The sequence below is a fragment of the Camelus bactrianus genome, chromosome 19 (genome assembly GCF_048773025.1).
Source record: "Camelus bactrianus isolate YW-2024 breed Bactrian camel chromosome 19, ASM4877302v1, whole genome shotgun sequence".
Lineage (NCBI taxonomy): Eukaryota > Metazoa > Chordata > Mammalia > Artiodactyla > Camelidae > Camelus > Camelus bactrianus.
In genome coordinates this window covers 33,216,657-33,243,074 of record NC_133557.1, presented here as the reverse complement: position 1 = coordinate 33,243,074, position 26,418 = coordinate 33,216,657, and the positions used below count along the sequence as shown (strand labels likewise).

Sequence of the window (26,418 nt, the reverse complement as noted above, 5' to 3'; positions counted from 1 at the left end):
TCCAACTGCAAATTTCTCCCACACAACTTAACTCAGAAGGAAAAGGGAACCAAATTCATGCTCAGCTTGAAGTCAAGGTGCCTCTGAAGCCCACGTGCTGCACAGGCACACGTGTGCAGGGAGCTCCTTCCTGAGGTGGCAAGGCCTGCCCTGAGAACAAGGCCCCAGACCTGACACTGAACCGGCCATTCTGGGGAGGCCAGCTACGGGGCCAGAGGAATCTGGTGAGGTTCAGGGTGAGAACCCCAGGAACAAAGTCTGAGCGTAGGTGAGGGCTGGATCACCTGAGGTGCGGGTGCCAGATGTGGCCTCTCTCAGTCCCCTGGGAGAGGCCGGTCTCAGTGGGGACTGACCAGAGGCTACAGGATGGCGGACACTACCAGCCACCTCCCCACTCTCCGGGGACATCTGGTTAAACCCAGGGCACTCAGTCCTAAGGCAGAGCACACCTCGGGCCTGGGCTCTGCGGGCCGGAACAGGGTCCCGTCCTCATTGTCCAGCACCCTAAAGGAGCGTGCTAGAGCCCAGCATGGGGCAGAGCTGACAGGAAACCCTTCACCCATTCTGGCTCAGGACAGTCCCAGTGGAGGATGCCCAGCCTCTGCCCTCCAAGGTGGTCAGGCCAGGAGGACGGGCAGAGCTGGGCCGGGAGGGGGAGGGCCCGGTCATTCCGGCTCCCACCAGGACGCTCTCCTGTCCAGGCCATGGAGGTTCCCCGCAGAGTCCTGTCAGCCAAGGTGGGGACTTACGTGAGCAGCTCCTTCTTTATGTCCTTGGAGAGAAACTTCAGCTTAAAGTTGGTCAGGGTGACCTCCCCAGGGTACTTCCGCTCCTCAAAATTCTCTTCCGACACTTCCTGGTCATCTGCTTCAGAAGAAGCAAAAGAATGGGCTGCTGGCTCTGACTGCAAAAAACCAGCAGGGAGACGTTTTAACCAGCTGGCGGGGCCGGGCGCCCAGCCCGGGGCGGAAGGAGAGGGACCCTTCAGAACAGTGTCCACAGAGCATTTTCTGGAGGCTCCCATCCTCTGGACAAGGAGGGGAAGGATTACCCATCCCCAGATACAGGAAGCAGCGCCCTGAGCAGCCGGAGTACCCCCACCTCAGCCACGGTTCCTGAGCGGCCTCAGGAACCAGGAGGCCTGGGTGCTGCCCCGGCGGCTGCCTCTGATGCCACGGGCATGAGGTCACCTCCAACTAACCGCCCTGGGCCACCTTCTAAACACAAATGTGTACATAGAGTTCAGCCCCTCCAGGGCTCGGGAGGCCCTCAGTAGACAGGGGGCCCAAGTACGAGTTTCCTGAAATGCAATGATGAGGGGTTGGCACAAGGCACAAAGTATGATCAAACTAATCACAGTGACCTTGGGGCCACCTGGCTCTTTGGCCCCCACCCAGCACGATGACCTGACTGCATCAGGCACTTAATAAGCACTTTGACCTCAAATGTGGGATCTGGAGGTGTTCAGTCACCATCCGAGGGCAGGTGCTCTGGACACAGGGGGATCGAGGATAGTCCCTCCGTCCAGGGGCAAGGGTGGGGAGTCCACAGAGGTGGGGAGGTCAGCGCCAGCCCTGCAGGTCAGCCTGTAACAGGCACCCAGCCCCCTGTGGCGGCTCACGGTTCAAACCCAAGTGCTGGTGCTCGCTGTGTCTAGGCAAGCCGTCCAACCTCCCACACTTCCAAACTTGAGGTAACAGCAGCCCCTCCCAGGACATCAGGGGATGGAGTGAGGGGACGCCCTGAAGCACCACGAGGGTCTCGATGAACCAGCGCATCTCACTGATATTGTACCATGACTGTCACTGAACGTGGCCCAGGGAAAGGGACTCCTTCGCCTGAGCGAGACGGAGGACACTCCTCAACTTAAGCTGAGTCTTCAGGATAAATGGTGGGGGGGGGGGGGGCACGTCCCAGAGGCCTGTGGACTCAGGGTCCTGGGGTGTTTGGGGAGCAGAGAGGGGGGCTGCTGCCAGAGTCAGGTGAGAGGTGAGGCAAAAGAGCCAGGGCAGCAGCTTTGCCCGGGATGGGTCAGGGAGCCTCGAGCAGGGCTAGGACAGTCTGAGTCAAGAGTCCAGGGTCGTGGCAGAGGCGATGGGAAGGCCTGATCCAGGAGGCATTTCTGGGTGTGATCCAACAGGACGTGGGCACCTGTACCCAGGAGAAGGAGCTGGAGGAGAGGACGGGTCTGGGGATGGGCTGGGGCTTCCTGCTGGAAAGCAGACTGTCGACCATGGGACAGAGGGGCGGGCTTCCATGGCCGGGGACCACCGCACAGATAGTCGTGACAGTCCTGGGAGGGGACAAGGATGGTCAGAGGGCCTGTGAATGGACAAGGGTGGGGGGCCAGGGGGCGGATACAAAGTGCCCAGAGAGACCAGCCTGCGCTGGGAGTCAAGGAAAGGGACAGGGAAAGGGACGTAGCCAATGGAGGGGCCGAGGAGGGGTAAGGTCACAGGGCAGGACTGGAACAAGGATAAGAGCAGATCTGGGGACCCTGCCCTGGTGGCCCTGAACAGGAGAGTCCCACCAGGCCCCAGACTGGACTCCTACCAACCAGGGAGAGAGCGTCCTGCCAGCCCCAGGAGACACCCACGGCCGGCTGCCCTCCGCTGCGGGCTCACTCTGACAGGTGCCCCTCTTCTGAGGCTGCAGCCATGTGACTGAGCCATGACCTCACCCGGGGCCCCGTCTGCCCTCTGTAAAGTGGGGGTGAATGCGAAGCCAGTAGACAGAGGTAACCTGGCTGACCGGGACAGAACTGTGGAGGTGCCAAGTTCTCAGGGAGGAATCCTCACACTGCCCACCTCCTCCTTCACAGGGACCTGCCCCGCCCCGCCCCCCTGGGCCACAGGGTCCTGCCTCCCTCCACAGGGACCTGCCACCCCTCCTGGGGGTGTGGGCTGGCAGGGAGCGGCAGGTGGGTAGGGCACCCACAGACCTGCCCAAACTGTGTGGAAGCTGCCTGGAGCCATGCGGTCCTCAGAGCTGGGCTTTCTTGTTCAGGAGGCTCCCCTCCCCGGGGGGAAAGCCCTCAACAGCCCGCATCCACAGCGGGTGGAGGGACTGGGAAGGAAGGGCCCACTGCCCCCAGGCTCCAGGGCCTGGGTTGTTGCTCTCCACTACGTAGTTGCCCTCTTGGGACTCAGGCCACTGGCCACCCAGGGGCTCCTGAGGCCAGGCGTTTCCTCCTGCGTCTGTCCAAGGAGCCAGGTGGCCTGGAGTATCTTGAGGACGGTGTGAAGGGGCTGCTGCCAGAGTACAGTGCGTTCCTGATCTGGACAGCAAGCTGCTGGCAGGCCCACAAAACCAAGGAATTCAGAACCATTCCCAAATCCTCCCTCGTGGGATTTGAGTAAAAGCCCTTCTGCTCTGCGTGCCCCCAGAGGGCCTGTGCTGGTGCTGACCACCAAGTCTGCAGAGGTGAGAAGACCACCTCTCTCAGAGGGGGCAAGGCCCAACGGTGAAAACTGCCCCAGGAGGGTGGCATGAGTCCTGGCTGCTCAGGGCTGCAGGGACAGGACCTGGGGAGGCTCTGCCTGGAGGAGCGACCACATTTACACCAGCCCTCAGGCCAGCAGGCCAACCTGCATCACCCGCTCATCTGCTAGCTTGGACCCCAGCACCCACCTCCTCAGGCTCCTCCTCTCGCTGGCGGCTGGGCTTCGTGTAGTCCAGAGGCCGGTCCCACTCGTCCTGGCGGGAGGCGTGGCTGGATGGGGGGGAGGTCATGGAGCTGCTGGGGGCGCTGGTGCTGCTCTGGCGCTGGGAGGCCTCTGGTGACTTCACGCTGGGGCTGCCGCCACCGCCAGGGAAGGCGTTTTCCCGCTTGCGGTGCTTGTGCATGCTCAAGTCCAGGGTTCCGTTCTCATCCACCTCGATGTCCACAGCCTGCGTTGAAAGGCGAGATCTGCGGCAGAGCCCACCCTCCCATGCTGAATACCACTCCTCGGCTTTCAGAAGCCAGAACAGTGTCTCCCTCCAAAGGAAGCAGAACCAAACAAGAACAGAAGAGTCTCTGAGAAGAGAGAGGCCTGAAACTCACACAGACTAGACTCGACTCACTCCCTCGAGTTTCCCAACGCTATAACCAGACCCTGGAGAAGAGAAGGCCATTCATGTGGTCACAAGAAGGTGTGCAGGACCCTAAGAATCGGGGGACAGCTGAGAACACACGAGTGTACAGCCGCTTGGCACCCCCAGCACACAGAGCACACAGAGCTCGGGGGGTGCCCATCCAACGTCTCTGGTCAGTGTCTTTGGTCAGCGGGGTGACGCCAGGAGGGAGACGAGGAAGAGGAATAACAGACACTGGGTGTGCTGAGCACTCTTCACGCTGTTGGCGTGGGGTCCTGACTGCAAATCCCACCCTTCCTCTGCCTGAGAAGGGCTCCTCGCAGGGGTCGCACCAACCTTGCTGGGCAGGTCCTGCGGCTTTGTGCTGAGGTTCTCAGGCATTTCCCAGCAGCGCGTGGAGAGGTTCAGGATGGCGGTGGCAGCCATGTGGGCAGCCTCTGCGTCGTGTGTGTAGTCGAAGCCTGCAGAAGAGGATGAGGCGCAGGGGCTGTGCCTGGGGGAAGAGGCCTTTGGGAAAGACTTGGCTGCAAAAAGGGAACAACACCAGGCTGACAAACGACTTGAACAGGAGGCAGCCATGCAGACACATGGGGGCCTAGGGGGCTAGAAGCACACAGAGCACAGCCTCATGAAGGGGTGCCCACACGCCCCTCAACCCCCTGCTCTCATCAGGCATGGAGAAGGCCATTTCTGGCTTGACCAACATTTGGGCAGAAAGGGCAAAACCCTCCAAAGACTTCCTAGCGCCCCTGATAGTTCATGGAAAGCAAGTTGTCTACCAGTGAGTGCTTACTGAGAGACTGCAGGAGTCTGCAGACAGGATGAGTACTTGGAACGCCACTCAAGGAGGAAAGTTTTGTCACAGTCTCTCAGACGGATGACTTTGGTGTCCCCCCCCCCCAGCAGTCACAGCTTTAATAAGGAGCATTATTGTTCAAGTAACCATGACAAACGAAGGCATAAAATGTTCTCTTTTCTAGTAATTGTGCTGCAGAGATCAGATCACTCTCAGGTCTGACCTCTTGCTCCAGTGTAAGTGGGCACCTTGGTGAAGGCATGAAGCCCCCAGTCCTAACAGGTTGAAGAGATGCTCCCACTCCAGCCAGCAATCGTTTCAATCAGTTTCTATTATTAACGATTTGGGCATCCACCAGGAGATGCCAGTTCCAATCTCATGGTCACCAGGGGTGCTTTTCCGTTTCACATTCCAGGTGCATTTCCAGGGTTAACGGGCTCGCAACCCACAAATTAGTACAATAAGTGACAAAAAATTGATGGGGTGCTTGTTCTCAAAGGTTTTTAGGAATGAATTTTGTTGGTGCAAGCACCCAGAAACTTTGTTGCTAAAATCACAAATAGCACACTGTATCCAGCAAGATGGTCCCCATGTAGGAAGGGCCTGTCAGGTACCCAGCTCAGCACAGCGGTTGTCTGACCCTCCCCAGACCCCACCCCTTGAGCTGAGTAAACTGGCTGGGAAGGGGGGCCAGAAGAGGGCACTCTCTCCCAGTGAGCCAGGTCAAGGAAGCTGTTCTTAAGCCTTTGGACACGACACCATAATGGACCTGGGTTTTGTTTCACGTATAGTGAGGAGATAAATCAAGTTTGATGGTGGACATGGAGGCGGCAATGTCGGTGAGACACAGACCCTGAGAAAGCTCCCACGACGGATGCCAGGGATGTTAGGGCCTGGGCTACAGTCCCATCCCATCGGTACCCCCAGGGTGGAGATTCCTACATGCTCCTGGTTGGGGGGTGGGGCTCCTCCTCCACTGCCCCTCAGACCCTACACCTCCCAGAAGCCGTTTTCCCCAACTTACATTTAAAGGCTTTAGGTGAGGTTTCGCTGGTCTGAATCTTTGGGGCAAGCATGCGCTTGCCAAAAACCTGAGCATCAAAACTTGCGTAGTCGAAGGTGACCTTGGAGAACTTCTCCAGCTCCTTGGCCAGGTTGGCCCTGGGTGTGGCAGGGGCCACGCTGGGCCGATAGCTTCCATATGGAGGGACCTCAAGCTGCTTCACGAAGCACATGGGCCTGGGGTGCAGGGCAGAGACCTGTGAGGACAGGCTCCAGTGGCCTTGCACTACCCACCCCCAGGGCCCCATCCCACAGCCTGGACAAGCCACCCCTCAGAGCCCAGCGTGGACAGAGACCCAGGGAGCCCCTCCTCATGTCCACCCCTAAAGGGTGTCTGGGTCTGCTCTGCAGGAAGGGTTGCCAGCAGGGAGGAAGCGCTGGGACACTTGGAGAAACAAGCGTTATGTCCCCTTGAGCACAGCGTCAGCCAGAGGAGGGAAGTCGGAGAGCAGGTCTCAAGCAGCTCAGTGACAACACGCGCGGGGCCCTGGCAGGGAGCCCCACAGGAGCACTGCTGGGCGGGGGCCAAGGCAGAGCTCTGCAGCTCCCCAGGGCGGAGGGAGCAGGGCACCCAGAGGCAGGCCACTCAGCCCTTCACAGGGCGACCCTGTCCTCCCCTGCCTCCCGCTTGAAGTCGGCTGAGATGCCCCTGGAGGGGGCTGCTGCAAGGGTGAAGGACAGGCCGGAAAGGACCACCACAAGCACTCAGTTCATTGTCACCAAAGCACTTGGAAACGTTCAGAGTTTTAAATGAGCAGGAGACACCAGTGAAGACAGTGTCCCAGACAGCACAGGAGCCGGGGCAGGAAGGCCAGCGCCGCAGCAAGGCCATGGGCTTCTGTGCTTTCCTTGGAGGAAGGGGCTTGTATACCGTCCGCTCAGAGAGAAGGAAAAGAGAGGAGGGGCCTGGAGAGCCAGGTGGTGACTTCATCTGGAAAGGGTGGGTCAGTGGAACCAAGAAGGGGCCAGTGTGGGGCCCCAGGTGCTGGGCACTGAAGACCTGAATGTGGCCTGGAAATTGGGGACTGGTGACAGGAAGATGCTGTAGCCACGGTAAGGCCAGCTCTGAAGGCCTTAGGAAACCAGCACCACCAGAGCATGAGCAGAAGGGCTGAGGGCTCTCCGCACCGGCCAGCAGCATCTGAAGAAGATGCTGGAGAGCACCAGGGACCCCGGGGGAAGCAAATCCTAAACTTAACATCAGGACCACATTTTGGTGGCTTCAGCCAGCAGCACAGACTTAGTGTCTGTGATGCCAGCAAAGCTTTTTGAAGACTCTCCCCACACCCCAGGATGCAACACTCAGAAGCACGGCCCCTGGACCAGACAGAGTCCGAATGGAAGGCTCCTTCATCCGGGCCCCAGTTGCTACCACCCTGGGCTCCTCGCTGAGGGTCCGGGAGGCAACAATGCCACTGCCTCATTCACGCCTCATGAGAAACTTCTGAAGTCGATAACACTGCTGTCCCACTTGTACTGGCAAACAGACTGAAGTGGAACTCCCGAGGCACAATCTCCATGTTTGGAACCTGTTTGGCCTCCACCCTGGCCTCACCAAGCCTTACCTGCCTGTGGTTTGACATTTTATCAGTAAGTTGGATCAAGGCAAGAAAACTGACAAGAAGCTGGAAGGACCAGTAATAACTTGGAGGAAAGGCGCTGCTTCCAGTCATCACGAGAGCTACCCAGTAGAAATAAGCCAACTCGAGTGCAGGACTGAAGGCGCCCACGGACCAGCCTGCAAGAGCCTGCCCGCCCAGGTGGGAGGGTGAAGCCCCCGCCCTACCCAGAGACCCCTCTCACGGAACTCAGAGCAGGCCAAGTGGGCGTCCCAGCTTCTCTGGCTGAGGTTGTGCCCAGAAAGGGACAGGCCGGTGGCGGGGTTGGAGGTGGTTCCTGAGCCTCTGGCCTTATTTGTGGCACTCACAGGGTCACTTGGCTGGAGGTCACACTAAGCAGATTCTTTCTTAATGGTCTACACACACATATACAGATTCACACACAGGCACGCATGCTTGCACACGCACTCACATACATGGACATGCACCTAAACACTTGCACACGCGCACACACACTTGCCCACTGCTGTCTCAGCACCTCAGGGGCCACAAGGGGGCAGCACTCTGGAGAGCACCGTCTACACTGGCTCCTCTCCCGAGTTCAGGGTCCATCCTTGGGGTAAGGGAGGTGGAGGCAGGACAGCCAGGGAGGAGTGGCTCCCAGGGCTCCCTGGATGGTGGTGACCCTCAGCTGACGCAGCCTGCTCTCTCCAAACTGGGCCAGCATCTCCGCAAATATCCCTGAGCAGTCCAAAGCAAAGAGATCAGACACCCTCGGGGAGAGAAAGACAGGGGCAGAGGCACTGGACAATGCAGTGTACACAAGACTCTGTCCTGTGTGCCCCGAAACCACCCTCCAGCTCTGCCCTGGGAGCCTCCAGGGCAACTCAGGGCACGAGCACACACACGACACAAGCACGGACACTCACACGCACATGTGCACACGCAGCCCTGTGGACACTTCAGGAGGCAGCCCCTGACACCAAGCAGGACCCTACGGGTCCTTCCTGGTACAAAAAACCCTCCACGTCCCCTGTTTCTTGTCTGTAGAGAAAAAAGGCTTCAAGTGTCCTAGGCTTTCCCAGAGTTTCAAAGAGCAGGTGCAAGCAGTTAATGATCTGGACAGTAGAGTCCCAGGACTCCCAGTTCCTCCTGAAGGGCCATGGGTAACAATCTGACCCATATCTTTGAGTCGTTCTGCAGAGGCTAAGAACCCTCACCCAGGGGAGGATGCTGACCATAGGCACTAGACCCCAGACTGGCTGGAACTAGAAAGCTGAGACTCCTGAAACAGCACACTGTTACCTCACAGCCAGCCGACCACAGCTGATCATGCATCCCACCACCCTCCCCTAACACCGTCTTTAGAAGCCCTCGCCTGAAAGCCATTGGGAAGTTCGGGTCTTTGGCGCACAAGCCGCCTGTTCTCCTTGTTTGGGCCTGCAATAAACCTCTCTCTGCTCCAAACTTTGACTCTGGTTTTGGTTTGTTTGGCCTCAACGCGCGTCGGACATTAGAACTTGGGTCCAGTAACACCCCTTCCGGTCTGTAGCTCGTTTTACTCACCTGAGGATCCGATCTGAATTGGAACTGCTCTTGGAAGGGTCTCCCGTCTGTGGTTGTTGCTTCTCGTGAGATTTGGCTAATTTTTCTGCAGCAGCAATGGGACACCCAGACAAGCTAGAGAAAGGACAGGAGGACAGCTGAGCCCTTCCTCCAGGCAGGGGTTCCCCTAGTTCTGTCCTCGAGCCCTCAGGGCACCAGCAGCTCAGTTGGTTTCTGTTTTCGGAAATTCTAAGCCAATGACACAAAGACAAAATGCATCCTAAAGGTCTTCCAACCTCTGGGCAAAGGCACATCCTGGGGGTGGGTCTGGACAAGGAATCTGCCTCTTGCCTCCCTCCGCTCCCCTCACCACCAACCAGATCTGCTCAGCCAACCTGGGGAGGCCCCAGGCCCCATGGGCTATGAACTGGTTGCTGACCCTGCGAGACATGGACCAGCAGGCTCCTACCAGCAGGGCACATGCCCTCCCAGGAAAGCAGCCCATCTGAGACATCGCGGGTGCAGCTGTCAGAACTGAATAACTGCCTGAGAGGAGAGAGGCCCGGAGAGGTGACGTCATCACAGAAGCGTTGGGGAGTTTAGCCTCTTCTTCAAAATTCTTAAAGCCGTTTTGGCTGAGTGTGTACCCGCTGGAGCAGAGGCCATCCCGTCACAGCTGCAGCTATCCAGGCACCCCGGGGAGTGGGGAGGATACACTAACCTCTCCCCGTGGAAGACAGCAGACAACTGAACCCTGGAAGCCGTGCTTCTCCCAGGGTCTCAGCTCCCACGGAGCAGCCCAGGGCTCCAGCAGCCTGCTGAGCGAGCACTAGTGTCCAGAGGGGTCCTGAACATCGGCAGGACACCATCTCCACCTGGCTCTGCACCGCGCCTGCACCCTCCTGACACCCTCTGGTCTCTCGGGACCCCCCTCTCACAGTGACACAGGCAGTAACACCACCAGGTGACCGCACATCTGGGTGCCACTCTGCCCCACCACACATCTGCGCTGACCTCGCACTGGCCCTCAAGGCAGCCCCCAGCCGAGGAGCACACAGCAGGCCCCACCACCACCCTCACCGCGCATTTGGCCCAGTACCTCCTGTGGGTGTTGCGGTTGCTGTTCACGTGGCCCTGGCCGGTGCAGCCGGGGGTGGGGCACTTGAGCACGTTCTCGTGCATGGCCAAGACTGCGAGGGAACAGGGAGGGGGCGGTGAGCACAATCCAGGCTCAGCTCAGTCAAGGCCACCTCTCCCCCTGTGGCCCTCTGCCTCCCTGGGACAGAAACCAACACAGCCTTAAAACCTCCAGCTGTTCTGTGATTCACTCCTCTGAATGGAATGTCCACAAGTACTGCCCCTCGTCTAAAGGCGAGGACAGGCTTTCTCCTCCTGAGCCTTCGGAACAGACATAGGCCCTCCCCAGCTCCAGGACTCAGCCCCCCAGCAAGTCTGTGGCGGTCTTCCAGGGCCCTGTCCAGGCTGCGTGGATTGTGTCCCCACACTTGTAGGGTTGGGTTTGGGCTTCTGGACAGTGCCACCCAGAGGACAGGGCCGTGGATGGCCACTCCCATATGAGGACACCGTCCACACAGCAGAGGCAGCCTGAGCGGACAGAGCTACTCACTCTCTGGGGGGATCCGGTCCTTGTGGGGACAACCAGATAGGCTGCGGTGGTGCGGGTACAGCCCCGTGACGTGGCCAGTGCCATCACAGCCTGGCGTCGGACACTTGATCTCACGCTTCTCAGCTCTTGAGGGATCTAAACACATAAGACTGTCAAAGGACAGCCGGGAGGGGAGCAGGGTCGGGGGTGGCAAGCAGGGCACGGGCAGAACATCTCCTGACCCTTCACTCTGGCTGTCCAGAGAGGAGAGTGGCCAGACTGCCCAAGAGCCTGAGAGGGACCAGGGGCTGGATGGCGAGGGGACGCTGGAGAAACTGCCCACACCGGTGGTCTGGGGTAAGAAGCCCACAGACTGTGGAAACCCACAAACAGCAGGACATGCAAGGCGGAGGGGTGGGGGAACCACCCGATCAGCGGCTGATGTCCTCTGCCCTCTCTCCCACTGAAATTATGCGAGGTCCCCTGGCTTCAGGGTGGGGGACAGGCCTCCACACAGAGAGGTGAAAGTTTGTGACAAGTCCCTGCCAGGACACAGCCTTTGAACTGAGAAAAGAGGGGAACAAGGAGCTAAGTAACTTCCCCAAAGCACCTAACAAATGCCTGGGCAGAAATTTAAATCCAAGTCTCAGTCACTGGGCGCATCTGGCCTCTGCAGGCCCAGAGAGGTCGCTATGAGCGTGGGGCCAGAGGAAACACCTGTCAGGACACAGATGGTCCCCAGAGCACAGCTGTGCCCTTTGGGAGAACGCAGAGGTCACAGACCACGCTCAGAATGCCCACTAGGGGAGGACAGGATCCTGGGATGGGATGGGGGGCTCTGCCTCTGATTCAAAAGGGGGGATTTGCACCTCCACCGGCAGGCAGGCAGGGGCACCCTCCCCAGGGCGCACCCCGAGGGGCCCCCACATCTCTCCCCAGGGCTGGCTTCCTGAGCTCGTGACTGTTGCCACTGGCCTTTGTCCAGGACTTGCGCTCCATCCACACCAAGTGTCATTCCCTTGGAACCAGCCGCGGTCCTCACAGCACGAGCCTGCTCAGGGCTGCCCAGGGGTCCCAGCTTGGCCTCCTGCCTTTAAGGCTCTGTCCCCTAGGTCCACGCCCTCAACTCTATGCCTTAAGGCAGCACTTCTGAGACCCCACAGGTCTGTGGCCCCAAACACTCGGGACCGGACCCGTCACTCTGTCTGTGCTCACGCGTATCCCCGTTACTCCTCTCCGCTCCCCAACAGCATCCCATCAATATTGGCCCTGATCTCTAGGCCCCAAGACTGCTGCCCCCAGGCTGACACTCGACACAGGCCCAGCACTTGTTCCCGAACCTGTGCCCCTTCATCTCCTAGAGTCCATGTCCTCCCAAGGCCTGTGCTGGTCTCATTGGAGCCCCCAGACAGCTATCCCCCAAGTCTGTGCCACCCTGAGAGGGTATCTTATTGATAGCTGTCCTCCATGTCCCTCAGTATCTGCCCCCGAGCCCATCCCATGTGAGTGAGTGTCCCCAGAACACCTGTGCCCTTTGTCTCTACCTACCACCAACTATGACCGGGAGCTACAGCTCACTCAAGGCCCCCTCAACCCAGGTGCGCATCCCCCAGCTGAGCTCGCTGTCCCTAGACCCCTCCTCATCCCCCGGCCTGGCTTCCCTCAGCTGTGTGTTTCCAGACCACCCTGTGTGAGCAGGTGAGCCCGCTTCCTCAGTATCGATGACCCCAGTCTTCCATGTGCGTATTTGTCCCCCCGTCTGCTTCGGTCTGCCCCCCACCACCCCCACCCCCCCACCTGCTGCCCAGCCTGCAAAGGCCTCAGGACTGTGGCCCCTGGAGGCAGGGGGAGCATAGGAAAGCGGGGTCAGTATGAGCAGCCTACCTTTGCTGCAGTAGTCCTTCCGCACGCCATCCGGGGGCCTGGCCAACTTCCCTGGCTCCCCTGGACCCAGCGGGCCTCGCTCCGCGGCTGGGCAGCCCGGCTCGCAGATAGCCCGCACCTGTTCTGCCTTCAGGGCGATGGCCTGCTCCAGGAGGCCCAGGTTCCCGCGGGTCATCATGTCATACATCTCCGACTCGTCCGTGACCGTGGACTTCTGGGAGCGCGAGTCCTCGTCTGAGTGCACCTCCACTATGACAGAGCGCTCGGGCGTGGGACTGTGAGGTGGTGGGTGCTGGGGCTCAGGGGCCTTTGGGGTGGGGGTGCAGGGGGGGTCCTCTTGGCAGATCAGGTCTGGGGGGGCCTCCTCGTCCTCGTCCTCCTCCTCGTCCTCCTCATCTTCCTCTTCCTCCTCCTCCTCGTCCTCCTCCTCTTCCTCCTCGTTACTCAGGCCCACTTTCTGATTGCTGGACTCCTCACTGACCACACCCTCCAGGGACTGGGGACACAGCTCCTGGGAGCGCTCGCTGGTGACTTCGATGACCTCCTCAGCATCCTCCGGTTGGATAAAGACGTCCTTCTCCCCCGCGTCACTGGTAGCCCTTTCCTCAGCCTCCTCCTCGCGCACGGGGCCAGGGCCTGGCTGGGCTGCCTGGCCAGAGCCTTCCCCAACCAGGGTCTCTTCAGCGATTTGGCCCAAATTTAGGAGTGAAGTTGCAATGATTTCCTGATAGCTGCTGTAGCTGCCCTTGGAGGAGCCCGTGGGGCTGCTGATGGGATTGGACCCGAAATGAGCCTTGGCAGGGCTCTTTCCTGCACAGAACCAGAGACACCAGGTGGAAGGGGCACAGGGGGAGGGAGGACAGGGCTCCAGGCCTCTGATTCCTGCACTCTGCCCACTGCAGCAGGAACAGAAACCCCTGGGGGTGGGTTCAGTGCGGGCATTTGTGTCAGCCCCTCTGCCTGGATCTTGAGATCACAGTGAGCCTACTTAAGGAGGTAGATGGAGTAACTGTTGCTATATTTCTGAAACTAGGAATTGCTCTGCTATTGTTGATTAAAGGTCCTCCCTATTACGCGCACTTTCTTAAACCAGGCAAACTTGCACTTCATACAACGGAGCCTAAGGGTTAGGGATACGTCAGGGTTTCAGAAGCTGTTTCATAATTCAGAAGCAGTGGAATTTGTTTTAAAGGTTAGGTCTTTCAACTGCCAGGACTAAGCTGCAGGTGTGCTCCCCACACGCAGGTGCCCTGGAGCGCCAACAAGGCCCCCAGGGCACAGAAGCAGCCCTCTCCGCTCCGCCCCTGTCTGGCCACTCCCAGAGGTGCACCAGGGCCAGCCCCAGGGCCATGAACGCCGTCGAGCGCAGCGGGATCCCCAGGAGGGAGGCAGGTGCAAGACCCTGCCCGGTTTGGCTCAAAATAAAACAAAATAAAAACCCTGCAAAGTCAGAGAACACGAGAAGCTTGGAAGTGTTGGGGTGGGGTTGGACCTTGGGCCTCAGTCCCACCCTCAGGACTCTACGGTCTGCCGAGGTCTCAGGGGACACGGCTACTTCCCACCTTCACACTAGCGTTTGCCAAGGGCTGAGGGTCCCAACCTGGCCAGTCTTGGGGGCCCTGCAGGGGAGGAGGTGCGAGCAGGGAGACCCCTCAGTTCCCCTCCCCCCCCCCAGCTTCCCTGGACACCCCCCACAGTCTCCCTGTTTCCAAACAGACCCTTCGCACAGCCCCAGGCGGCTCTCCTGAAGCCGGGTCCGGCAGGGCCTGTCTGAAATCCCCACACACACAGCCCACGTCCACCTGTTCATCCGTCTCTGACGCGCACACAGACACACATCCACAGAACACAGTGTTCACACACAGATGAGCCCTGGGCCCGCCGGCCCCCACGCCGGCCCCTCCCCAGGAAGCCCCGCGAAGTCGCACAAGAGTCGCTTGTTCTCAGCAAGGGCCTTCCCGCTCGCAGGCGCTGCCCCTTCACAGGCCGCAATTCTCCAGGGCCACACTAAGCCTTTATCTGGAGGAGAAAGAGCGACACAGCACCTTCAGCTGGCTCGGGGCGACGACTCTCCTCCGGTCCTGACGTCTCCGCCTCGTCCTCCTCCGCAGTTCCTTCCGATTCGTCCCAAACAGAGGCGTCCTTCACCTCAGCATCCTCACTGCCGTCGCTGTCCACGCCGTAGCCCTCGTCCAGCGCCAGCTTCAGGGGGTGCGCCTTCCGCTTGGACCCCAGGTGCCCAGCCTCAGCACCCTCCAGCTTCCTCTTCTTGGCCAGAGGGCAGCTCTGCAAACTGGGGGGGACAGGGCCGGGCTGCCCCGTCAGCACCTCCTGGGGCCCTCCCTCCTGCTCTCACCCTCTGCAGCCGCCTTCCCTGCTGGGAAAGTTCTCTCCGCCTCTCGTCACTGCCCCGAAGCCTGAAGCCCCAAACTCATGCCTGGCACGTTGATGTGTTCAAAATTTTACATTAATTGTCCACATTAAAAAGCACCTGATTGGGCTTGAAATTTCACTTCCTGCTTGTCTCAGAAGACCTCAGTGGGTCCCGTCCATGCAGAGTCACTCCCCCGGGGTGGCTGGGGTCGGGGGGCCGGCCCAGGCTGTTGGCTCCATGCCCTGGTCAGACCCTGCCTACTTCCCCACAAGCAAGCCCGGAGCACCTGGGCCCTTCCTTCTCCACCTGCAGACTCTTCCCACCCTCACCCATCCTCTGAACCTGGTGCTGCACACGGGGGCCCTGAGGGCATGCTGACCTCTGGAGCAACAACAGTTGGAGCCCGGGGGCAGCTCAGCCAGGCACCACAGTGTGTGCTGGGTCTGCTCTGAGCATTCCCACGTGGACTCTTCCGGCCTCACAGCAACCCCTGTGGGGAGACTCCCGGATGGCCCTGCTTCGCCTCACGGAAATGGGGTCAAGTGCGAGGACAGCGTGGCTCAGCAGCCGAGAGCAGAGACGGAAAGATCTAGATCCACGAAAGGCCCCCAGCAGCCCAACCTCTTCCGCAGGAACCTGGTCAGGGCCACAGGCCTCCTTACCTTCGGTGCCTGGAGTACTTGCCCCGGATGTGTCCTGAGCCTGTGCATCCTGGGGTAGGACAGCTAGGGGGAGACAAGCAGGAGCCGTCACCTCGGGGAGAGGGCCCGAATCGGGGATCCCACCCCAGACCCTCACCCTGTCTCTAAATAGTTCATCTCAGAACAGCTGCTTGCAGTTTGCTAAAAATTAATGAAATAATTCACCCCATTTAAATAAATGAATGGCTCATTACAATTTCATGAGTGTGTTTAATTAAAGATCTGTATGCATGAGATCAAGACTGGACGTCTTCCTTTCTTCACGGGTGAGTCTTTCCCACTGCAGGCAAACTGCCACCAGGCTTTCAAGGGGCAGGGACCAGGACCCTCGGATGTGGCCCCAGAGCCAGCACCTGAAGCCCAAGGACAGAACACAAACAAATTCTCCAGGCCGTCAGGCAGCTGAGAGGTCCACAGCTACTGAGGACAGGGTCTCTACAGCCCTTGCCCCCAGGCAGAAACAGCTCTGCAGACCTGCAGCTTTGGCTGGAGCCAAGGGCCCAGCTGGAGGTGGGCGTGGTTCGGCGGCAAAGACCCCACCCCAGAACCCGCACCCTGCTGTGACTCCAGCTTCCTGCGGAGGCAGGTGAGACCAGGAGGGCCCACAATCCAGGCGCTGCCGTGAGACCTGGCTGAGGGCGATGCCTGGCCTCTGGCAGCTCCCACACTGCGACAGAGATAAGACTTCAGGAGTTCCTCTCCCCCCACCATCAACTGTCTCCCCACAGAACCAAATGGTGGTAAGTTCTGGAAACTTCTGATCATGGGCAGGGACCACTCAGACCACTTCCCTAGAAGTCAGCTCCCCAAGGGGCCACGTGGGGCTCAAGGCCAGGGTCCCAGCTCGGGCCTTTGGGCACATCCATGGACCAGGACTGCGGGAAGCTGGCACCACCTCGTGTTACAGAGCGGCAGACCGATGCTGAGACGGAGAGCCTGGGGGAGGGGAGCCCAAGCTCCTCCTGGAAGGGGGCACCACGGTGCCCCCATCCAAGAAGGGATGACCCTGTGACGGGGTGAACATCATGGGGTCTGAGCTCCCCACCTCAGATCAGGCTGTCCTAGAACCCGGGAAGGAAGGGTTGTGCTGCCCCACCAACACCTGTGGCCGCCTGGGACCCCAAAAGAGGCACCACTCGGGACCTGTATCCAGACACCCCGACAGTTTCTAATCTGATTGATCATGAGCCTGACCGCAGATGACTGTGGGGTGCAGCCGGCTGGAAGGCCACACCCACCAACACGCCGACCCGACCCAACCTGCCAGGGAGGAACAGAACAGTCTGAGGACAGAGCCCGGCCCCCAGCTCCTCCCACAGCCCACAGCCCTCCACGGTGCGGCCACCAGGGCTCATCCCAGGGCTGATGTTCCTGGTGTTTAGAGGAGGAGAGGAAAGCTCAGGGGCAGACGGGGGGGGGGGGGGGGAGGCTGGGGGGCAAGGGGAGGGGAGGAGGGGGAGGGGGAAGACGTGCAAACATTGCTGTCTGTTTCCTCTCCAGACCCAGAGGACTCCCTGCTGCCCACAGCCTCTCCATTCTGGAATCTACGCCCCACACTTGCTGTCACTTTCTCAAGAACTAGTTTGAGACTCCACAAAAGCTCCTTGTTATCGGGGATTTGAAGCTGAGGTCCCAATTAGTCGATTAATCACTGAGTTAATCAGGCAATTAGGTGCCAGCTGCTGTGGAGGCCTGTGGGGCACTGGCACTGCCCCCAAACACGTCACCTGCTCCAAGTCCCACCTCCGCCCACCAGTTCAGAGGGGTCCTGGCTTCCAGCCCCTCGGGGGACAGCGGGCGTGCTGTGAGCCTCCATGTTCAGAGCTGGCTAGGGCTACTCTGGGAGAGGAAGCCGGACATCCCCTGCTCCCCACAGGGTGGCCCAGAGCATCACTGACATGAGACCCAGCCCTGGCCCCAGCAGGGCAGCACCCGCAGGCTACCCTACAGGGACCCCCAGTGCTCGAATGGTTCCCTGAGTGCGCGGGGCCAGAGGGCAGGGTGAGGCACAAGCCCTGGTTCTGGGCCTCTGGAGCCTCTTTCATCGCTGGGGGAGGAAGACCCAGCCAAGCCCTCCCCCGACTCACCAGCATGGCTCTGAGTGTGGCAGAGACAGGAGTGGGCAGGTAAGCTCCCCGAGGGCCTGCCCACAGGTAGCACCACGCAGGGTCCAGGTGACTGCTCTGAGGGCCCAAGACCAAGGCCAGGAGGAGCTCATCCCAGCGGGAGCCCCTGGAAGAGACTGGCTTCCCACCCCTCCGCCCCTGGAGGCAGGTAGAGGACTCCCTACTCAGGCTGACCCCTAGGTGGGAGCTGGCCGCCGGCTCAAGGAAGAAGCCCTCAGGTGAGGACAGGAGGGCAGACGTCCCTCCCAGAACCTGGAGATGTCCCAAAGACACTCCAGAGGGGTCTGCCCACTTCCTTCTGCACAGAAGGGTGGCACCACCCCACCCCCACCTAACCCGCCTCCAGTGGCTGTAGCAGCTGTGTGACAGCGGATGGGCCCAGGGGGCCAGCAGAGATGTCTGTGGTTCTACACTGGTGCCAAGGGAAAGGCCCAGACCCACTTGTTTTATCTCAGGAATCATGTGAAAGTCAGAGCAAGACTTGAAGGGGGCCAGGGCTTGGGGGCAGCTGGGATTCCTGCCTGTTCCAGAGTGACCGCTTTCAGCTCACCCCCCACAACCACTGAGCTGAAGGCACGTGGCTGAGCTGGGGAAGGGGCAGGGGTGAGAGGCCGACTGCAGCCTCTGGGACCACGGGTGCAAGTCCCTTGTCCATGAACTGAGTCCTGCTCAGGCGGCTCCACCATGACCCTTCCTCCCTTCAGGTGGTCCGAATGGGTCCTTTGAGTCACAGCGGTGAGTTTCCTCGGTGGGTCTCAACCAGGGTTGGGTAGGCACTGGGGGCGTACGCCCCACCAGGACAGGGTCTCGTCCACTTGTCTGACCACAGCCCCTGGTGTGCTGAGGGGAGGAGCCTGCAGGCAGCCTCTGCCCCTTTCCACAGCGTGAACCCTCCCACGGGCCGCACCCCACATGCACCTCGTGGACAACAGGTGGTTGTGACACAGGAGTGAGGGGCCCCTTCCATGCAGAGTACATGTGCTCCTTGGCACAGCCTGATCCATTTTCCTCTAAGCACTGATTCTCAAAAACTTGAAGAATTGCTGAAGACACTGTTTCTAGAACATGTCAATGCCTCTGTGCCCAGTTTCTCCATCAAAACTTATGGGTCTCACTCTCGCCAAGTAAACAGGTTGAGACCGCAAGATTAATGAAGGTGGACACAGTCCAGATGCCCACGTCATCCCCGTACTTACACTATCAGGTCCTCTCTCAGAATATTTCAAAACAAATCTATTTTGAGAGTTATTTTTGCTTCAAAGCTTCGAGAGAAACCTAGCCCTTTGGGTTTGCCTTTCCAACTTCCCCCATTACTTCACCTGAGCCAAAATTAACTGCTGTTACCAAAACTCGAGTCCTGTGCACAGCCTCCTTCCCCTTATTGTCCCCAAGATGTCCCCAGGTGAACGTCACATGGAGAAGCAGCACCTCCTCCTGGAAGCCTTCTCTCCACCCTGTATGCCATGGCCTCTCTGAGCACCACGCAGCATCTTCTCCAGTGGTTTGCCCACAGGACCCCGCCACACAGGGAGCCCCCCACAGTGCTCTGTGGACCCGCCGTGGCCCAGCTTGGCTGCTGCCCCACCCTCACCCTCCCGCCCTGTGATTCAGCTATTCCGGCTGCATGAACTTTAACCCTCTGAGCCTCAGTTTCCCCCTTCACAAGTGAGACAATACCACCACCCGGCAGAGCTTCCGTGAGGATCCCTGAGATCAGACAGCACTTCGCAGCCACTGCAGAGCTGCCCGGTGCCCGGGGCTCCGGGCATCCCTCCTGCGCGCTTCCCTTCCATCTCCAAGTTACAGCCTCAAAGGCTGGAGGCGCGCTAGAGTGATCTGGGGTCCTCTTGTTCTCCTGATTGGCAAAAACCATCCATGCAACAGTCTCTCTGGTGGAGAATGAGACGGTCCCAGCCCCGGATGTGCTCACTGTTTAGTGAGAACCGTCACCCCTAAGAATTTTAGAAGCAGCAGATACCCCAGAATCATGCACTTATGTGGCCAGAGCTGTTCCAGGCCCGGGGCAGAGGGAGCATCCACCCTCAGTAACTGGACTGCTCTGTCTGTCTCCACCCACGAGCCTGCAAGCCCACAGAAGTGTCCATCAAGATGTGGCTGTCACCCTCAACCCCTCGTGTCACCCTGACCCCACAGCGTGGGCAGAGCAGCTGTTTCCGGGCACTGGGTGACGGGCACCATGGTGTACTCAGAGCCAGAGCTGCCACAGGGGAAGGAGGGTGGGCTCCGAGCCCCTTCATTCCTCCAAGGACGAGCCTCAGGCAGGTTATCTCAACCACAGTTCAAGCCTGGCCCCATCTCACAAGAATTTGTAAAAATTAAATGAGGCACCTAGTGCCCACCTGGCACCCCCTCCCTCCTCCTCCAGTGCTTTGAGCCAGACGCAGTGGCACCCTTCCTCAGAAAATGGGGGCGTGAGGGCCTGGTTTTCTTTGCCAGTCACTGGACACCATTCACTGGACACCATTCACTGGAGTTCTGCCTGGGCAAGTCGGCACCCGAGGCTGCCAGTGGAGACCCCAGGAAGAGCCCAGGCCCACAGGCCTGCAGTTGGAAGGCTGTGTGGAGTGGTACTGGGGCAGCCCCAAGTTGTAGACATTGGAGTGGCTTTCTCTCTGGCCTCCCAGCACCCCCAGCCTCCCACACAAAGGTGTTGGCCAAGCCCAGGGCAGAAGCCAGCAGGCGAGGGCAAGTCGACCTCTGGGGAGGAGGGCCCAGACCCTCCTGTCTCAACCCAGCAAACTGCTATGTGTCTGCCCTCCTTCCTCCTCGGAGTGCATGTCCCTGTGAGACCGACCGGGAATCTGGAAAGTCATCAAGCTCGGCCAGCACACAGACCACTGTCTGCACCTTGAGTCAGTGGAAGACTCAGGACATGGGACAGCCTGACCCCTCGTCTCTGCCCGAACGGGGCTTCAGACCATCTGACATACAAGCATTTGTGAGAGCCTTGCTGTTGGCTGGGAACCTGACAGTGGTGGCTGTCAGGTCCTGGTGGTGACCAGGTGTGGGCATCCCTGCGCAAGTTCGACCGCACGGTGGGGCCAGGACAGAGGCGGGATGCAGACACTGGACACAGGCAAGGAAGAGAGGGGCCTGCTTAGGGAAACAGGCTCGGGCGCAGCTGGCCAATTCCAAGTGCCTAGTGTGGGACATTTAGGATGTCCGGGTCCCAGGGATGCACCATGCTTGATGCTGGCAAAAAGCCTTTCTTACCTGAGGTCAGCACCTGTGGGCTCTAGGGGAGCTGAGTGAGAGAAACAGAGAAACAGGGAAACGCATGTGGGAGTTAGAACTGAAAAGGCACGTTGCCCTGCAGCACAAGTAGAGTGAAAAATGGAGGCGCCCCCCCATAGGACCTGCCCCCCCAGTAATCCTTGACCTCCTAGCATGTCCTCCAGGGCCCCCAGCGCCAGCTGCCTCTCTCCAAGCCCATGTTCTGCCAGACCCTCCCCTGGGGGCTGGTGGTTTTGTGGACTGGAACAGATGGCCCACCCAAGGCAGGCTCCCTGGGCGCTCAGGCCAGGGCACTGTCTCCTCCTCTGACTGCAGGCAGGGGTCAGCGCCTGGCAGGAAACAGGACCCACCAGATAGAGCTGGACAGAGAAGAGAATGGGGGTCCAAGCAGCTGGTCCCTCAGTGATGGGGCCATGGGGGCGCTCAGAGCACAAGACCCTTGCCCAGCTGGGCGCTGTGGTGCAGGGGGCAAGGCTCGTCATTGCAGAGCAAACAGGGCCTTGGCCCCTCCCCACCCCACTGCTGGTTGGACTCAACACTGCCCCAACCTCCCGGCACCGGCACCAAGACTGACATCCTAGGAGGCAGAGGCTGGCGGCCTCTCCTTTCCAGACAGAACAGGTCTAACCAGGCTCTGCCTCCTTATCTCCAACCCAGCAGGTGTGTCTGGCAAGACGGCCCCCACCCTTACCCCGCGGCCCTCTCAGGCACCCAGAGGCTGAAGAGGCTTGAGGCCTCCAGGCGCCTCAGACCCCAGGCACCCAGCGTAGGGAGGCAGTGTCCTGGGGCCTTAGGCGCGGCTGTGGGGTCTGTCTTCCTGAGGAAAACTGTTGGGGGACATGGCCTTTACAGCTTCAGGACCTGGGTCTCTGGGCCAGAGCTGGGCTTTGGGCTACCCAGGCCAGACCCTGGTGGGAGGGGTGCAGAACTCACCTCGGAGGGCCTTGGATCTTGTTCGAGCTCTCTTTTCCTCGTTTTCCAAACTCATCTGCAAGTGAAAACAACAGAGCTGTCAGCGGAAACCAGCAGGACCACCCTGGGAGGCTATGGCATCACCTGGGTGGTTTCCTGGCTCAGGCTTTGGGGTACATGTGAATCTGTGACCCAGAACAAGAAATGGGCTCACAAGGCAAGAAAGGCCTGTGGACCTGGGAGCAGCAGGCAGGGAGGAGGGACTTCAGGGCAGAGACCACCAGCCCTAGACGATCCCCCGTCTCCTGTTCTGACTCTACTGCTGCCCCAGGTCCACATCCGAGGAGGAAGCTACACCCACCAGACCTTCATTAGTGTCGAGGTTTGGTAACACGTGGTCTCCTGGCGACACCATCCTCTGCTCACAGTGGGCAGGGCAGGGCAGGGCAGGTCGCCCAACACTAACTCTGACCACACTGTGCGCCAGAGCCCAGCTTCCCCTGGGAGTTGTTGACCCAAGCACACTAGGGTTGTCTTGTTAGCAACAGGAGGCTGGGACCCGGGCGGGCCTCCGCAAAGCATCCAGAGGTCAATGGCTTCCGTTTCTACCATGTACTGTACCAGGGAGAGCCCAAGGGGGGGCAGCCTGAGCCCAGAGACCCAACCATCCCCACATGAGTCCAGACCCCCCATGTGAGCTCCTGCAGGCACAGGGGCCTCCAGGCACCACCACCCAGTGAAAAAGAGTGCAAGTCATCCACATCATGTAAAATTCTCTAATAATCACATTAAAATGTAAAAAGAAATGGGTGGAATTAATTTTAATTCTAAACCTTACTTAGACCAACCTATCCAAAACATTATAATTTCAACAGTATCAATATAAAAATTATGAATGAGATTTTGTTTCGTGCCAACTCTTAGAAATTCCTCATGTCTCCTGGACTCACAGCCCATCTGAGTTCGACCAACCACATGCCAAGTACCTGTGGCCACTACGCTGGCTCCAGAGGTGGGAGGCAGACTGGGGTGAGAGCCAAGCTAAGGCAGGAATGCAGGCCAAGGGTCATCTAGGCTCGACTCACGGGCCACCCTCCCAAAGGTGACACTTCTCCCAGGAAGGATGAGTGGAGCCTCCTGAGGGGGACCCTGCATGTCCTCTGGCCACCCCACCTGAATCCATCAGAGCTCCCACCCCACATGCTCTGCCCCAGACTCACTTCCACTGGGGATGTTACCCACATGGTCCTTCAAGGGAGTGGAGGGAGAGCCCCCAGGAGGGCAAAGCCTGGGGACGAGGATCAGACAGGGACGCCCCCAAGGGCCACAGGTCAGCACACAGAATCCTTCTCCTGGGTCTCCAGGGACAAACCTGGGCAGGCAGGTGACAGTGAGTTAGAGATGGGAGAGGACTCTTCCCACCTGTCCTGGGCCACAGCTGAGGCCATCAAAGTCACAGCCAGACGGTGGGACAGGAGCAAGAGGGGGCTCCAGCTCCCAAAAGCCGGCACAAGACCGGTGTCCGAAGCTCCACCCAGGAAGCAAAGAAAGGGAATCCTCCCATTAACACCCCCCCCCCATTAGTAAGATGGAACTTGCAAAGTGAGCCCCTCCCTGGGCAGCACGAATATACAAAGATTTATGTGGTTTGTTAAGGAAGAAACATCAAAATCTGGAATAATTTATGCAGCCTGTCTAGTCGCGGCTGCAGAGCCACAGAGCTGAGCTGTGCGTTTACAGCCTTCCAGCAGCACGGAAGACAATTTTTAAAGCGGAGGTTCCCCCTGGACCAACGGCTTGCATTTCAAGTGAAGAGCGGAGCAGGTGTCAAAGGGACTTCATTACATTTATGAGCCTTCAAACGTTGTCTGCGCGGAGCCCAAGCCCAGCGGCTTCCGGTGCAGCGGCACAAAGGGGCTGATGAGTCCGACTGCTCCATGCGGCTCTCAGCTGAAATACAATCTACAGCTCTTCTTAAAAAAAAATTTTTTTTGTCAGTTTTCCCGAGGAAATTGGCAAGCATTCTGCTAGGTTAAAGCGTGCCTTGGCAATTTGGATTTCCCGCAGATCAATTACTCAAAGAGCAGAGAGTGGAGAGGGCTGCAGCCCGCGAGCTCCCCTCAATGGAGCTACAGCTGCACATTCCCTTTGCCGAGCACCTTTCCACCTGCAATTTGTCTGCATCCAATGGTCAGTAAGTGAGATGGTCTCTTCATTGCCGGAAGCTTCGATTTTAAAAGGAAGACATGGAATGACAGGAGGAAAAGCGAGGGTTAGTGCTTCAACATGAGAATGAGTTGGGAAGAGCCGGGTGGACCACTTGGGCATCGACAGTGAAGCAGGGAAATCTGACTCCCGAACTGCTTGAACTGGTGTGGCGGCTGCCTTCGGAAGCACTGGGTGAGGCTTGGCAGAACCTGCCCCGCTGGACTTGGTTGTTTTCCTTCTCGGAGGCGGTTCTCTGCTGTCCGCATGCCCTCAACTGGTGCTATGCGTGCGTATGGTGGGAGCCCTGTACCCCACTCTCCTGCTGGCAGTCCCCCACCTCCCAGCACCACAGAAAACACACTTCCTAGTGCAAAGACAATGAGACACTTCCCAAGCTTCCACTGACTTATTTTTAAAACTCTCCACCTGTTCTGAGCACAAACCAATCAAGGCTATTTCCAGAAGGCCCACAGAAAATGAGTGGCCTCTCATCTTGAGGGTGAAAGGCCCCGTCACAGCCAAGCCAACCTCAGCCCCTTACCCCATCTCTCAAGCACAAGCACAATATTTCTGTGATGCCAACCGCATTCTGCCATCAGGAGCATGACTCACAACTGCCCTGGGCTCCCTAACCAGCTCTTCGCTCCAATTAAGACTTAGATAGCTCTGTCTCCAAAAGGAAACTACAGGGAGGAGAGGGATCTACTCACGCAGATGCAGCCCGTTCTGCTGCTCCTGTTAACCAGGGAGGCCCGCCGTCCCTCCCTGTTCCCCTGAACTCGCTTCACCAGTGTCCTGGCCATGGTCTCATCCAGGACGGTGTCACTGCTTGGTTCCATTTTATATTTTCACTAAAGTCGGTCATGTGAGCACTTCTCACAGGACATGTTACAAAGATCAGCCGCTTTCACGCCTATCCACCCGGCACCCTTGACAAAGCTGAGTTCCCTAAGTTGGAGATTTACAAACTCCAAAAATGGGAACGTGCTAAGCAATCTTGAAACTGGTAGACCCTTGGGGTGTGGTTGTGAGAAGTCTGCCAGACACACAGCCAGTAACAAAGAGGAGAGGGTGAACTCTCTGTGTCCACAAGTGTCCAGTTAGAGGCCCAACAGGCTTTGTCCCAATCTTCACCTTCACCAGCGAATCCAGCTCTGCCCAAGCCCTGCCCAAGTTCAGAGACCAAGTTTAGGTGGTCTCAGGAGGGGTGGCCCCCTTCTCTTTATTGCCCATTCAGTCATCCTTGCTCTCTCTGTCTTTGTTTCTATCTCTGTCTGTTTCTATCTCTGTCTCTCTGTCTCTGTCACTCTCTTTTCTTCTTGGTTCTTCTGGGGCCTTCGCAGCTGAAGAGGTGGCTGAGGGCTGGACAAAAATCAGAGTCCGTACTGAAGCCTGACCCCAGCAGCTCTAGACGCCGTCCTGCCTCTCTGGCCCTGTGGGGTGTCCTGGCCTGAGGAGCACCAGACTTACAGGTCCCTCACTCCAGGGAAGGGAGGATGTCAGGGGAGAGCTTGAGAGGTAGGGGCTGCTTGGACATGGGAGCCTGGATGGGTGTGGGGAGGCTCCGTGGATCAGGGAGGATGGCCGCAGGGTGGGGGTGTTCCAGACCTGGGGAGCAGAGTGCAGCCGTGGGTGGCCAGGCCTGCTCCCTCCGTCTTCCCAGCCCCCACCCTCTCTCCACCCTGTGCTCACCACCATCTGAAATAAGCTCATTCATTCATTTTTTGAGGTCAGTGTCTCTCCTACAGAGACCTCATTCACTGCTCAGTAGGGATTATGTAAGGACAGGCAAACAGGCAGATGGACAGACCAATGGGGACAATCTGACCTCTCTGAGGCCCTAGACCTGGGGAAGGTGACCAGGAGCCATCAAAGCAGAAACCAGAGCCACAAGTTGCTCAGGGGGGTCCAGACTCCCAGGGAACTCACTTGTCCTGGGCTAGAGGAGACAGATTATTGTTCCATTTTATTCAGAACACATTCCAACAGCTGGCAAAGCTGAGGAATTAGAATGGACTTAGGTCAAGTTTTCAAATCCACAAGACTACATTGATGATAGGGTCCCTGTGGGAGGTCTGAGGTGTTTTTCCTCCCGGAAGCCCTAGCTGAGGCTGGGGAGCATCTGCCAATGCCAGGCGGGTCGGGGCGGGGGGGGGGGGGGTACCAGGCAGTAAAGGAAACAGTGAGGGGGGCAGGGGGACATAACCGGAGGGGCAGCACCTGCCCAGTCTCCCCTTTCCCCAGGGAGGGAAGGGGCAGAGGAGTGGCACGGTCTGGGCTAGTTTTACCCTCTCACCTGTGCACAGGTGAGGG

At 58.8% G+C, this 26,418-nt stretch overlaps 1 protein-coding gene across 1 annotated transcript in view; it reads right to left on the bottom strand.

Annotated features, from left to right (window-relative positions):
- Positions 1-26,418, bottom strand: part of MYT1 (myelin transcription factor 1) — a 59,436-nt gene that overhangs the window by 13,315 nt on the left and 19,703 nt on the right. The window contains exons 3-14 of the mRNA XM_045516193.2: positions 21,919-21,973; positions 20,965-20,995; positions 15,566-15,628; positions 14,575-14,822; positions 12,530-13,339; positions 10,667-10,801; positions 10,139-10,229; positions 9,061-9,174; positions 5,898-6,112; positions 4,414-4,538; positions 3,631-3,891; positions 750-904 (exon numbers count right to left, since the gene is read on the bottom strand). Of these exons, the coding sequence (XP_045372149.1) occupies positions 750-904; positions 3,631-3,891; positions 4,414-4,538; positions 5,898-6,112; positions 9,061-9,174; positions 10,139-10,229; positions 10,667-10,801; positions 12,530-13,339; positions 14,575-14,822; positions 15,566-15,628; positions 20,965-20,995; positions 21,919-21,973 (2,303 nt within the window). The remainder of the gene's footprint in view (positions 1-749; positions 905-3,630; positions 3,892-4,413; positions 4,539-5,897; positions 6,113-9,060; positions 9,175-10,138; positions 10,230-10,666; positions 10,802-12,529; positions 13,340-14,574; positions 14,823-15,565; positions 15,629-20,964; positions 20,996-21,918; positions 21,974-26,418) is intronic.